A 15,286-nucleotide genomic window follows, 5' to 3' on the forward strand; every position below is an offset into this window, starting at 1 on the left:
ATCCACCTGTTGCGCAACTCAGCCTCTCCTTAGAAGGGATGTGTCAGTGATCAGTACCTGCAGCACCTGCTCATGCCGGACGCCAGGTTATTGCTGTGTTTCAAGCACTGTGGCCAGTTATTGCTGCTCTGTGCTCCCTGCTGTCATCAATCCTGTTAGATCCTAAGGAGGAATGTGCAGGACAGCCACACCTGCAGCCTCCGCATGCAGGACTAGCCTATGTTTTCATTGACTTTTATTCATCCCAAGAGTTCACAAGTTTTTGCCACACCATACATCCAAGCACAGCCCTGCTTAAGGAAGTGAGAATAGTACTTTTTTATAAATAATGTTTTTATAAACAGGGCTTTGTAGTTTTCCATCTTTAACACAGATGACTTGTTTTCATTACTTTGAAAATTAATTCAGAGCATGTATATTAACACGTACAGAATTGTCTTACAAAGTAATTCAACTATTTACTACCACACTAATAATCAGTTAAACAGACGCACTTATATTATTAACATTCAGAAAAGACAGAAGCTCAAATATTAACTTTAAACTTCTTCTTACTCCTTTATAAAATGCAATATTTGAATCGAAGCAACCCTTGATGCTAGAAAAATAAAATGGTAAAAGATAAACATTAAACATTTGAGATGACAAAAATAGGTAAATGTTTTATATCTATAATCTGATAATAAAACAAACATAAAATAATCCATTTGAGGAGTTTGTCCTTATAGCTGACCCGGTTTGACTTGATTATAATAAATCAATAGCTCTCAATTGTTAATGCATGATAATATGAGTGGAAACATCAAGGACAATATTTAATCTAAAAGAAAAATATATAGAGCAGAAGTGAAACCAAACTTCAGAGTGAAAAAGCTCATTCAGAATCCCATTGACATTTGTAACAAGTAATAACAAAAAAATCCAGCCTCAGAAAAATCCTTTCTCATCATTATGTCATCAGGCTTGCTTCATATGTTTAGATGAGGATAGTTTTTTGAAACAGTCTAATATTGTTGTTTATTAAATAGTTATCTTTTTTAGCTGCAATTAACAAATCCCATTTCCCATGAGCCCTAGACCTTCACGGGCTAAATGACATGGCTTGGCAAAACAGGCGAGTACATGGACGAGTGGAGGGGACGTAGTTAGTTCAGACATGTCTTTAATAAAAGCAGGATAGAGAGGACTGAACGCTGTAGAATAACTTTAAATTGTTTTTGGTACTGTAGATATGCAGGTTTTAGATGTTATATTGTTCAAGGTAATGTTTGTACTGTTGATAGTTTAAATCAAAGAGTGATACCAAATTAAATCTTAATTCAAATTAGTTTTAAACTGTTATGTGAACATATACAGAAATTAAAATCAATGTATATGTCATGAGTTGTAGTTTTTGCCATTTGTTTCTGGTGTCCTTCTGTTTACCTGTTCTTCTCGTTTCCTTGTCCTTAGTGTTTATGTTTTGTCTTGTGTTCTAGCTCATAGTCCTGTGTTGATTTGATATTGCTTTGGTTTGGTAGTCTAGTTGTTATATTGTTTCTTAGTCACTGCCTTAACTCTTGTTTCTGCGTTTTAGTTCTTTGCCCTTGTTCCCAGTCCTGTACCTTAGTTCATGTTAAGTGTTCACTCTGGTCTGTTTTGTGTTCAGTAACCTGTGTTCCGTCTGTTCCCCCGGTTGTCACTCTGCCTGCATGTCCGTCTCTCTATTTCCCTCTGCTCACTGTCTCTCTCTGCCTGCCTCGTTAATCTCATGTCCTTCACCTGTGTTGTTCCTGCCCTGCTCGTTAGTCCCTGTGTGTATATATGCCTGGTGTTTCTGTCTTGTCTTTGTCGGGTCATTGTATGCTGTCTCCTGGAGTTGCTGTGAGGTCTCCTGTTGTTTGTCGTGTCTCCCGGTCGTGTTACGCTGCTCCCTTTGGATCTCTGCTTGGACTACTTTAGTTTTTGGACTCTGTATTCAGCCACTCACCTCAAGTGTGCTCGCTTTTGGTTCGTTCATTAAAACCCCTTTGTACTGTACCTCTTCCTGCCTTGCGTCCTGCGTTTGGGTCCTCCAACCTCCCTCACCCACACCAAACCGTGACAGTATAGGAAAGCGGTGGATGTTGAAATGACCAACATATCTGTAGACACCAGAGGGCTGGAAAATGCCTGCTGCCAGTCATAGACATCCAAATGCACCACAGCTCATGACATAATCTGCTCACACTCATCTATGAAATCTAATACTCAGCTGGTGATCAGCTCTGGCTACTCAGTATGACTATGTACAGTGTAGACTGTATGTGTATGGGCGGAAAAATGAAACCCATTCAGGGAAACAGTGGGATGAGTGATGGCTGAAGTGTACCAGGAGCTTTTTATGGACACTAGTATGTGGAATGTGGTGGAGACAGAACCTGTGGAGGTAGTGTTATGACTGGGGTTGGGGGGGCAACTGTGACACACGTATACACACACATGCTCTCACAGGACTGATTTCACACAAATCATACAGGTGGAAAGAAAACATACAGTAGCACAATGAAAATTCCCCATATAAATAATAAGGTAAGTAGTGATAATGCAATTAACATTTAGAAATAATGATACCGATACTACTGATGATAAGAAGACTAATAATTGTAGCAGCGGGTGTTGAACGGGAACATGGGGGCAGCAGGTGGCTTGCAACAACAGATCCAGATTCATGTTAATGGGATGATGTTGCAAACTGATGGACAGAGAAAGGAGGAGAGAGGAGCTCACTGCATCATGGGAAATCCCCTGGCAGTCTGGGCCTATAGCAGCATAACTAAGGGATGGTTCAGGACTCACCTGAGCCAGCCCTAACTATAAGCTTTATCAAAGAGGAAAGTCTTAAGCCTAATCTTAAATGTGGAGATGGTGTCTGCCTCCCAAACCCAAACTGGAACCTGGTTCCACAGGAGAGGAGCTTGATAGCTGAACGCTCAGAGAACTCCTCAAATAACTGGCCACAGTGCTTGAAACACAGCACAGCAATAACCTGGCGTCCGGCATGAGCAGGTGCTGCAGGTACTGATCACTGACACATCCCTTCTAAGGAGAGGCTGAGTTGCGCAACAGGTGGATTTAAAGGTGCCCTGTGGATACTTTTGAAGACTCTGGAAACCCTGCATTCTGGGAGCGCAGTGTTCTGGTGAGCTCTGTAACCATTAAGGGTTTTGTATGTGATTTGAAGGATTTTAAATTATATTCTGGATTTTAACGGAAGACAATGCAGATAATGTAATACAGGAGAAATATGATATCTTCTCCTGGTCCTGGCTAATTGATTAGTTTCTTCTAGCTTAATTGATGTATATAATTGGGTATCATAGGCATAACATTGAATGTTTATGGAGGGTTTCCTGATATTTTTCCTAAAGGAAGGATATATAAGTTGAACAGGATTTGTCCCAGCACAGTTCCTTGTGGAACTCCATGACTAACTTTGGCGTGCATGGAGGATTCATTGTTAACATTTACAAACTGAGATCGATCTGATAAATAGGACTTAAACCAGCTTAGAGCAGTTTTAGCACTTTTAGTGTCAATTAAATGTTCCAGTCTCTGTAATAGGATCTGATGGTCAATGGTATCAAATGCACCACTAAGATCTGAGACGAGTCAAGTCCTTTGTCTGATGCAATTAGAAGGTCATTAGTAATTTTCACCAGTGCTGTCTCTGTGCTAAGATGCACTCTAAATCCTGACTGAAAATCCTCAAATAAACTACTGCTAAGTAGTAAGCCACACAACTGATTGGCAACTTCTTTCTGAGTGATCTTAGACAGAAAGGGAAGGTTGGATATACTGTAGGTGTATAGTTGGCTGGATGAAGAGTGGGCTTTTAAAGAAGAGGTTTAATTACAGCTGTGGACTGTGGCACATAGCCTCTCAATAAAGACAGATTGATCATGTCTAGTAGGGAAATGCTAACTAAGGGTAAACTTTCTTTAACCAGCCTAGTTGGGATGGGTCTAAGAGGCAGGTTGATTGTTTAAATAAAGAAATCATTGAAGTTAGTTGATGAAGATCTATGGGGGAAAAGCAGTTTATTTATATTCAGTTTTATCTTCTATTTTAGAGGGGCAACAGAGTGTCATTCACAGTGAGCCTGCAGCACTATCAACAAGATGATCAATTTCTGAGAGACTGAATCACAGGAGTCCTCTGTTATATAGAGACATGGTAAAGAAGTAAATGCTGATGGAATCACTTCCTTACTACAAAATTTAGCTACAGCACAGATAGACATCTTGTGAGGGAATTTTTGCCTAATGGCTTGTGGTCCAGCAATAGGAACTGAAAAGTTATTAAATAGTGGTTAGCTAAAAAGAAAATCTTTGGAAAGACTATTAAATGTTCAATTTTAGTGCCAGACCAATCGAATCTAATAATGAGATAAATAATCAATATCGCCATCCACATATTAAAATCACCTACAGTAATTAATTTATCTTGTGCATGGTACTATAACAAATATGATTGGCTATAGTGTTTTCCAGGTTGGGTGTAAAAGAACAAGGCTTTCCAATGGGTTATAAGAGAGCTGCTCAGCGGCCAGTGCTCGAGGAATGTGAGAATTAATAAGACCAGGGGGAGAGGATTCATGTTCATAAACATATTCTTCATGACCCAGCCAGGTTTCAGTAAGACAAAATAAATATACTTTATGCTAATCTCATCAAAATCTTTCTATTGGACTATGAGAGATGTTTACTAAGCTTACTGCACTGTTGGAAGAATAACATTGCATCACAGCGATTTTTCGTTTTAGTGACATATTTACTAAAACTGAAGACATAAATATCATAAATGATAATGTTTAGTAGAATGAAACTAACTGCCTTTAAATAAGACTTGATACTAGGCTTTTTAAGACGCTTGAGAAGCATGTCTTAAAAGCAGTACAGTAGAAATCAAAGTGTTGTCTTCTACTGAACATGGGATGCAGGTTGAAGAGAAGACACTATCTTGAAACACTGCTGTGAGCCTTTCAAAGCATACATTCATCATGGGCTCAGAGGGTAGAGCGGTTGTAAACTACCGAGAAGGTCGGTGGTTTGATCACCGGCTCCCCCCAGTCTGCATGTCAAATTGTCCTTGGGCAAGTCACTGAACCCCAAATTGCTGTGCCATCGGTGTATGAATGTTATTTCTTTTCTGATGTGCAGTTGGCACCTTATTCCTCTGCCATCGGTGTATGAATTGGTGAATCTGATAAAGTGCTGTCAGTGGTCGCAAAGACTAGAAAGGGACTAATATAGAGCATTTGCCATCATACAAAGTTATAAAATGTAAATATAAAATGAGCAACTGATGTGTTTGTTCATAGTGCAGCCAAACAAGCTCATGTTGTTTTATTGCAGAAGTTGGTTAACTTTTTTATCTTGTCATGACCCACTGTGATCTGATTTCATGCTACACACGGCACAAGTAGTACAGCAGGACACAGTAAAGGGAGTTGGTTAGCTTGCTGAGGAGTTGGAGATGTAAACAGAGCTCACTGTTGCAGCTCCTGCCTGTTCTATGACTCCTTCCAAAAATTAAAACGGATCCACTGATGACCAATGCTGAGAATTACTACTGTTTTGTTTTGTAGAAGCATTTCAGATGACCATTTGCTGTCAGTGGTAACTTCAGTGACAAACACATTGCATTTCCAGTGGCTGCTTCACAACAAAAGCCTCCCTGGCCAGCTGAACACTTTTACAGTTAACTAGCAGCAGTAGGTGAGTCCTTTAATTGGTACAAATTCATACTTTGCCTTTCATGAGCATCTATTTGAGTCCAATATAAACTCTGTATAATCCATTCACTGCTGTGGGTCCTGTCTGGGTTTCTGTTGTGTCTTCTTAGTTCTCTGTGGTTGACTCAGGCGTTACAGCACCTCTTCCTGCATGCTGCACACACTTCCTGTTTATCCTTTGGATTGCTATGAAAGTGTGAGTTGTCCAGCATTTGCTCTTTTCATTACCGCATTTCACGGAAACTTCACACTGAAAGCAGTCTTGCCATGTATATGGTTACAAAATGACAGCAGATAGAAGAAACATTCTAGATGCTAGTTGGCTTGCATTTGAAACAAATTTCTGTGTTCAAACAGGTTAATAAAAATGTTAAAAACAGCCTGACTCTTCAGGCTGGTGGTTGGTATCACATATTGAGCTGAGAAAACAAACAGGGGCAACAGCGTGATGAATAGCTGACGACTCTTGACCTCCATATGTTTTGGAAATGTTTGCCTGGCCTGGCTGACAAACAATGGTTGGCACATGGCCAGGCAGGAGGCTGCTCCGATGCAACGTGGCCAGTACACACATCCTGCCTTTGTGGGCCAGGAATGTCAAGAATTCAGACTGTTGCCCTCCTCCCCGCTGCTGCCCAACAAGATTTTCTCCCCCCTGGCATCCCCCATCTCATCCTACCAACCCTCGTCCACTCTGGTGGTTTTTCAGCCCAGCCGGCCAGGTGGCTGTGTGTGGTTTGATGCTGTACTCTCTCTGCACATAGTAACTTCCCCACTTTAGTCTGTAGCAACAACACATGCTCTCAGGAAGTGAGCTGTTTGTAGTGGGACGAACGTTCAATTTGAAGGCCATAGGTATGGTCACAGCAACATACTGAAGTTTGATGAGTTTTGCTGGGTGCGCCTGTGGGGGGCTGAGGTTAGTGCTTTGTCATGTTTAAATCATCTTTAAAAATGACCTCTTTATGCCGGAAAGTGAGGAAAGGCTTCTGAATCATTAAGGCATTAAAAATCTTTTTATTGAAATGAACGACACTTACTGATGTTAATAATAGTTCTCACATTAGCCTACAATAAATAAGCGACTCCCAAACCTTTGGTTTATGGCCCATTATGATCAATATTGTTATGGGTCCACTGACTGTACAATGTGTAAACAGTTGCTCATAGTGACAAAGATACAGATAGTTATTACCCAAATCTGCAGTTCATCATAGCTCTGTGGAGCATTTAAACTCTTTCAGCTATTTTTTATTTTATGTTCTGGTCTGCATCTTTTTTGTTCACTCTCACTGCTCTTATAGTGCCATTTTCAGCTGTAGCAGTGAGCTTTTTTCAGTGGAAAAGCTCTGATAAACCCACTGTATACTACCTGCCCAGCACCCAACAGCAGACAGACACATTTAGAAACTAGCTAGTAAACATAGTGGAGCATTTAGCATTTAAGAGCCATACATTTCCCTCAGGAATAAGTGGAGACCAAAACAGAGATAAAAGGAGAGTAAACATTGTATATTAGCCTCCATTGATCAGGTGGCAAAAAACACAACTTTATATGAGCTGGATGTGTAAATAAGCAACTTTGTTGCTAAAAAGGTCACCATAGCAACTTAAAAAGTGATATGTTAGTGATGTGGTCATAGCTTATGTTTTGCTGCCACCAGTTATTACAAGTTTAAAGAGCAAATCAACAGCAGTTTAAAATCTTGTTTTTGTAGACCTCCATTCACCTGCAATGATGCACATGAGTACTTAAAGGTAAGTCAGTCCATTGTGACATCGCTGTTGGGTTGGGGTGTCGGTTGTTGTGTCCATGTTACTACGTGACTACGTGTTGTCTACGTGTGACAACTCTTTATATTAGGAACTATAAAATAAAATAAAAATGTTTTAAAAAGTAAAATAAAAATAATTGGCTGTCTTATAAAAGTGTCGTGTAAAAGTGTAAGAGGGGATTACTTAAAATAAAAAATCTTTTCAAACAAGAGGAGATCTAAATTTGTATTTTGTATTATTCAGTACATCAGTATTTGTGGCCATGTTGTCAGTCTCAAACATGTCATGTGGCTTCTTGAACCACCCACTGTTTTAATAGAACATGTAATAGCCTTTCCACAGAATCCTATTTTATCGAGCAACTGTTGAATAACCTTTGAATTCCCATTAGTGGACTCCACACCATTAGGCGAAAAAATATACTGTCTGTAGTGCTGTAGCTAAACTTAAGGAAGTGATTTGATTGGCATTTAATTCAGTCTTAGTATAACAGAGGACTCCTAAGCTGTCCAGCGTCTGCATTTGCATATCTCTTTGATCATCATGAAAAACATTAGCTGCTCCTAGGAACCACTACTGCAGCTTCCATGTTGACTGAAAATTATGTCTCCCCCCCCCACCCCCCCACCCCTTTTGAATTATTGGTGACTACCAGCTATTTGCACCCTTTTTAAGGAAAAACTCCTAAAATAACATACCCAAAATGAATCAGTAATAACTCCTCAACCATTAGGCCTAGATGCATAATTCTGGTCTCCTTTGATAGGTCGGAAGCTAAGGAATATGAATCAACTGGTGCGTTCCCGCTCTCCTTGGATGGTCCCAGTCCAGTTGTGAAGTCGTTCTTCTGACTTCAGTATGTGTTCATGGGCTCTTAAGTAGGAAAACTTACACGCTTGCAAAATATGTATGCAATATGTGAATTTGCACAAATCAATGTCCCATGTACTTTTTGCAATAAAGATTTGAGGAGGAAAAAAATATTCTGATTATCCCAACGGTGATATGGTGCATGTGGTATGCACCATCACCGCTCATCTACGGTGGTAATACATGTGGGCTTCCATTTTTCCAAATTTCTATTCTTTTCTTACTTCTAATAAACCAGTCGACTATTACTACTACTAATGTTAATTGTTGTTCTTCTTCTTATTCGTATGTATTCAGTGTAGTGATGAAATGTGCTTTGTAGAGCCGTTTGTACTTTTGGGCTACTGTAAACATGGTGGCGCAACATGACGACTTCCATGTCAGAGGACCCGCTGTGTAAGTAGATAGAAATGTCTCACTCTAAGGTAATAAAAACATAACGGTTCATTATGTAAGGTCTTTATACACCACTGAAAACATAGTTATGGATATTATATTGCATTTCTGTCAATAGATCCTCCTAAATATTACACACTGAACCTTTTACAATGTGTTGTCTTTGTTGGCTTAAAGAAAAATAGGAAATGTGGGCGTCCACAGTCTCAGTAGTTTCTCTCAGCAGACGGTATACACCATGTTTTTAGAGAACAAGGGGAGACCTTCAGCAGCTTTATAAAATGCGCCAAATTACATTTCCCATCTTTCATGACAGTGTGAGCCAACGCTTAATGTGAGGACCTTCCTGTTCTCCAACAAAACACTTTTTAAGTGCCCCTGGGATGACAATGGGAATGCAGAGTTTTTCCTACCAATCATGGGAACCTGTGGATAGTCCTGTGTTTCCTGGAATGCAGCCCATTAGGAAGAGATGGAGGGAACACAGGATGTCCTGAGCACAGTGTCCCACAGTACACTACAGTAGAGAGCGGAGAACCCGGCCGGTTGGCTAGAGCTGGTGGAAGAGTTGTTCACAGGGATTTTCTCCACATCACCACTTCCGCTATTAAAGACTCTACCATGATGGAGTGGGATTCCCTACTCAGGTTTTCCATTATACCTGTCCTACAATTGTTTTCCTTTTACTTGCAGACATCTGTGAAATATGAGCTAACCTGTCTAAATACCCCTGTGTGTATGTGTGTGTGTGTGTGTGTGTGTGTGTGTGTGTGTGACTATTGGTTGCCTGGAAATACAGTTACTATTAATTATTAAAGATTTGTCTCTTTTCAGACATTTTGACACCTTGACATTGCTCCCTGAGGTGACATGTCCTGAATTGCACAGTGATTTTAACATATGTCTGTCCCTCTGGACACTCTCCAACTGTCTTGAGAGGAGAGTCGATGATATCACAGCAGGGGCGGGGGCATGGGTATCTATAAGTACAGGCCCAGCACAGGGAAACCTCTCTATGAAGTAAAGCTGAGCTATGCTGACCTGTGCTGACACCAAGATACTGTAGGAGAGTAAGCAGGAGCAGACGGATGTACCTCTCGGTGCATGGACTCTGAGCTGTGGATACATTTCTATCCTGGAGCTGACTAACAAGACTTCTCTCCTCTTGGGACTCTTGACGGTCTATCTGGACGACTTCTTTCTTCTGCAATTCTTTATTCGTTTTTAAGGTGTTATCAGTTTTCTCTTTTTGTTTATCTGCTGTAACCAGGATGCTTAGCCCTGTAACTTTGCAGCAGATCATTTCCACCCTGTTTGTGCTTAGCAGTGCTGCAGTGATGGTGAGTTGCTATTACTTGATGCCATTTGCTTTTAAACCTTCTCTGTATTAATTATTTTTTGTGAAATTTCTTGCTGCTTAGACATTATAGATAATTTTGGACAAAGTGTGTGATTTTTATCTTTTAAAATCACACACCAAGCCAATGTCACACATCCTGATCTGACCTCTGACCCTGTTCCTCAGGCAGAGGTTGAGTGCCCGGCTGAGTGCTCGTGCAACCCCTCGCCCCCGCTGTGCCCGCCTGGTGTCAGCTGGGTGACCGACCACTGTGGCTGCTGTAAAGTTTGTGCTAGGCAGTACAATGAGGACTGCAGCGCCACCGAACCTTGTGATCTCATTAAGGGGCTACGCTGCCACCTGGGGGCAGGAGGAGACCCTGAGAGAGGACTGTGTCGAGGTGAGGGCAACCACTAGGCAGCTAAAAAACAACTTTATTTTCATATGCAGATAACAAAACAGCTTTGAGTTTAAATCAAAAACAGTATTAGTTGTATGGATGTTGTGCATTTTCTAGAAAGTAAATCCTGCAATTTGTGAAACTCAAAAAGAAAAACATTAAACACAGCTAAAGTTCTAAGAAATTGATTAGTGGGAGTAGGGACCCCCAGAAGGCCCTAAGATAAATCTCTTAGGTCACTGGATAATTAAAGGGGGGACTTTTGAAATACGGAATAATTCTAAAAATCAGATAAGAAGCACTCCTTGGTTGAACAGCTCACATCTTACATCATAAAGAGACACAAGTCAACATTCCTTACATTCATTTAATTCAATTATTCCACTGGGACTGTGGAAACAGTTGTATGTGGTCTTTTGTGGCTCTGCAAGAGCTAAAAAAATTTGCCTGGTGATGTCATTAGGGTTATTTTGGAGAACGTAAAATCTACCCAGAAAATCTGTGTACAGTACAAACTGGAGATGTGAAGTTTTAAAGATGTGTGTTTTGACAGACTATCAGAGGCTATGCTATTTTAGTTGTATTGGTGTACAAATGCAGGTTTTCTACTATGTCCTTCTATGAAGTTCCAAGTTCTCCCTTCACAGCTCTGTTTCTTGCATGTTGACAGCTGAGGCCCATGGTTTGCCCTGTGAGTTCAGCGGGCGGGTGTACCAGCACGGTGAAGACTTCCAGCCCAGCTGTCAGCACCAGTGCACTTGTATGGACGGGGTGGTCGGCTGCATGCCCCTCTGTCCTCAACAAGTGCCCCTGCCTAACTGGCGCTGTTTGAGACCCCGCCTGGCCAGCCCTGAGGGTGGCTGCTGCGAGGAATGGGTGTGTGACGACGACAACCACATCAGTGAGGAGCCAGACGAGCTGACACACACCTCCTTGCCAGACATCCAACCCCATCCCAACCACATCAGTGTCCTGCTGCAGGCCCAGCCGCAGCCTCGGCATCCAGCTGCTTCTGGAGGGGCCACATTCAGAAGTAAACATCACACTGTATCCCAGCAATGCTTTTCCTGATGCCCACCAACATTAAATATGGTCTGAAGGAGATTTTTATGTGGATGTGCTGGAGATGGGCCAAAATCTGTGTCAAAATCATTAAACACAAATGCTTACATTTGATTAGAAATGTAAACATTTCAGGTTCCAGTTCTGAGATTTTCTACTTTTTAAGCATCTCCTTTTCAGAAACACATAAATATATGTGTGTGTTTATATCATATACATATATATATTGAGATCATATACTGACATTTTCACGCATAACCATCTCTAGGGCTTACAGAGAATGGCCTGAAAAAGAGAAAATATCCAGTGAGCAGCAGTTGCGTGGACAGAAATGCCTTATTGATGTCAGAGGTCCCAGGAAAATGGGCAGACTGGTTGGAGATAACAGAAAGGCAACCAAGTCGTTACAACCAAGGTATGCAGAATACCATCTCTGAATGAGTTGAATGAACACGTCGAACCTTCAAGCAGATGGGCTACAGCAGCAGAGGAAGACACCGGGTGCCACTCCTGTCAGCTAAGAACATGAAAGTGAGGCTACAGATCACACAGGCTCACCAAAATTGGACTATAGAAGATTGAAAAAAGTTGCCTGGTCTGATGAGTCTCAATTTCAGCTGCAATGTTCATATGGTAGGGTCACAATTTGGCATAAACAACATGAAAGCCATGGATTCATCCTGCCTTGTATCAACAGTTCAGGCTGCTGGTGGTGTAATAGTGTGGGGGATGTTTTCTTGGCACACTTTGGGCCCCTTTGTACCTATTGAGCATCATTTAAACGCAACAGCCTACCTGAGTGTTGTTGCTGACCATGTCCATCCCTTTATGACCAGAGGCTACCCATCTTCTGATAGCTACTTCCAGCAGGATAATGCACCATGTCCAAAGCTCAGATCATCTTAAACTGGTTTCTTGAACATGACAATGATTTCACTGAACTCCAGCGGCCTCCACAGTCACCAGATCTCAATCCAATAGAGCAACTTTGGGATGCAGTGGGCGCTTCGTATCATGGATGTGCAGCCGACAAATCTGCAACAACTGCGTGATGCTATCATGTCAATGTGTAAATGTAAATGCTCCGTACTTGTATAGCACCTTTCTAGTCTTTTCGACCACTCAAAGCGCTTTTACACTACATCTGCATTCACCAGTCATACACTGAGCCTAAGTGCTCAAACGGAAACTAGCATTCACAATCATTGGCGGAACAGCCGCCAGGAGCAAATCGGGGTTCAGTATCTTGCCCAAGGACACTTCGACACGCAACCAGGGGGAGCCAGGGATTGAACCGCCGACCTTCCGATTAACGGCCAACCCGCTCTATCTCCTGAGCCACAGCCGCCCCATAATATGGACCAAAGTCTCTGAGGAATGTTTTCAACACCTTGTTGAAAGTATGCCATGAAGAATCAAGGCAGTTCGGAAGGCAAAAGGGGTCCAATGTGACTGTGAATGTCACATTCACGATGTCAATTATGATTCGTCCTTTGGGGACCATAAATGACTGCAACTAATTTCATGAAAATGTATCCCGTAGTTGTTGTGATCTCATACTCAGGACCCGAGTGTGGAAAACAAAACAACAAACTGACATACATCTCTATCCTTGGGTTATCTGAGGGTAAAAAAAGAACATCACATGAGCATAATTTATGGTCGTGAATATATGGATGACAGCTGTTTTACAAATACGTCATAATGCCTGAATGTTTGCTGGGATTTTTTGTTGATTGTAACTCATTGCCTTTGTTTTTGGCTCTACCACAGAGATGGTGTCCTTCCCCCTATCAGAAGTGGTACTCCAATCCAGCTGCTTCCCACAAACCACCGAGTGGACAGAGTGTTCCACCACATGTGGAATGGGCATTTCAAGTCGAGTGACCAATAACAACCCAGACTGTCAGCTAGTCAGAGAAACTAGACTGTGCCAGATCCGGCAGTGTGAACTGCAGCTTCCTGTAGCTAGCAAGGTGAGCTAAATAAATCTATCATTAGGAAATTAAAGAATATTGTAGACAAAACATATAATAATAGGCTAGTTTAAGGATATTACAAAGTCGTCTCAGTTTCTTTGAACAGTCTAATACTGGAAGTTAGCTGGCGATGATTATATTGTTCAGTTAAAGTCGCATGAGTTAATATTATTTTTGGTCTGGAAAATTCATAAATAAAAAAATAAACACTGCATTGATGAAAATTCAATCGGAACTTCCTGATGTAATTTTAATGGCTCTGTTCATCCAAAAGGGGAAGAAGTGTCAGCGAACTGTCCGACCCCAGGAACCGGTCAAAATCACCTTTGCCGGATGCTCAACAGCACAGCGGTACCGCCCTCGTACCTGTGGGACTTGCACCAATGACCGCTGCTGCACACCCTCCCTCTCCCACACTGTGCGGCTCCGCTTTCACTGCCCGGATGGAGAGGGCTTCTACAGAAACGTCATGTGGATCCAGCGATGCAGCTGCAATACAAACTGTCGTAAACACAGTGAGCCCTCCAGCCCTTCAGTCAGTCTCCACCATGATATGCACAGCTTCAGGCACTGAGGCTGACTCATGATACCCTGTCCTGGCACGCTGGGCAAAGACTCTGCACCTCCCCTACCCTAAACCCACTGTCTCCCTGTCTGTTGGGTGAGCTCCTGCCACCCTCCTTCCCAACCAGGCAAAACTCTTGCTTGCACTTTAAGCTCCTTCCATGATGACATCAGTTTGTCCATACTATGGGTGTATTACCTCTCCAGAACCAGCAGCACTGAGGACAACACACTGCAGTGTGACTGTAGACTGTAGACAGAGAGCTTTTACTGAAACTTCTTTTATTTATTTATACCTTTGTGTCCTCTCCACAGAGGGCAACATAAGAGTTTGTCATACAGAAACGTTGTTTAGATCAGATTTATGATAAGTGATGGAAATTACACAACTTAATAAGGAAGAACTAGATGACATAAGGCATATTCATTAGTGACTATATGGACTGTGTGTTCATTATTGCCTGTCCTTTGTGATACGTTTCCTACACATGTATTGATTTTGTAATTGACTCTCTCTGTGTGTGTGTGTGTGTATGTGTGTGTGTCTGTGTGTAAAAGTGTATTGAAGAATGACAAACTTTCACAAGATAGAGTTTAATGAGAAAATGTGCTCATTATGCTACTACAGCATATATATTAAAGCAGATAGTGTATAGACTTCACTCTTCATTGTGGAGTGGTAAATTCTAGGATCACCTCATTTTTCGGGGTGTGATTTTATCATGTTTTTGTGTGTCCTTTATTTTGAGGGATAAATTTATACTATTTAAGACATGTTATATGTGTTCATTGGATGTTTTTTTCTATAAACTCCTGTTCATCAAATAAAAACAGCACCTAATGTGCCTTGTTCTTTTTGGCTAATGTTTGAATTATATGTACAAAGAGGCTTTGCAGCTGTTATGCAAATCTTCCAGCACCCATGGCTTGGTCAGCTGTCCATATATAAATGCATACATAAAGAACAAAATAAAGTATGAATTAAGAAACTTTTAGTATCTTTATTAGTGCTGTGGGAAACTCCCCGGATAGTAGAATTAGGCAGACATTTGCAAGCCGAGGTTGCTGAAACCCTATACACAAAATATGAGCTGTTTACTTGTTGTTCACAAACCAGATTCTCTAACGTAAAGGCTACTGCCACT

The 15,286-nt window shown here is 41.4% G+C and overlaps 1 protein-coding gene across 1 annotated transcript; it reads left to right on the forward strand.

The window, feature by feature from the left end:
• The first annotated feature begins 9,802 nt into the window (after positions 1 to 9,802).
• ccn1l2 (cellular communication network factor 1, like 2) lies at positions 9,803 to 14,993 on the forward strand. The gene is made up of 5 exons (XM_046036019.1): positions 9,803 to 10,137; positions 10,323 to 10,536; positions 11,207 to 11,569; positions 13,372 to 13,574; positions 13,852 to 14,993. The coding sequence occupies exons 1-5, from the start codon at positions 10,069 to 10,071 to the stop codon at positions 14,149 to 14,151; spliced, it is 1,149 nt and encodes a 382-aa protein (XP_045891975.1). The 5' UTR covers positions 9,803 to 10,068; the 3' UTR covers positions 14,152 to 14,993.
• The last annotated feature ends 293 nt before the right edge of the window (positions 14,994 to 15,286 follow it).

The sequence above is a fragment of the Micropterus dolomieu genome, linkage group LG21 (assembly GCF_021292245.1).
Source record: "Micropterus dolomieu isolate WLL.071019.BEF.003 ecotype Adirondacks linkage group LG21, ASM2129224v1, whole genome shotgun sequence".
NCBI classification, from domain to species: domain Eukaryota; kingdom Metazoa; phylum Chordata; class Actinopteri; order Centrarchiformes; family Centrarchidae; genus Micropterus; species Micropterus dolomieu.

What these genes read in the sequence shown, in the direction of transcription:
- ccn1l2 (XM_046036019.1), top strand. Translation starts at nt 10,069, where the DNA reads ATGCTTAGCCCTGTAACTTTGCAGCAGATCATTTCCACCCTGTTTGTG. An exon ending in TTAGCAGTGCTGCAGTGATG is followed by an intron (nt 10,138 to 10,322) that starts GTGAGTTGCTAT and finishes CCTGTTCCTCAG; the next exon opens with GCAGAGGTTGAGTGCCCGGC. An exon ending in TGGAGGGGCCACATTCAGAA is followed by an intron (nt 11,570 to 13,371) that starts GTAAACATCACA and finishes GCTCTACCACAG; the next exon opens with AGATGGTGTCCTTCCCCCTA.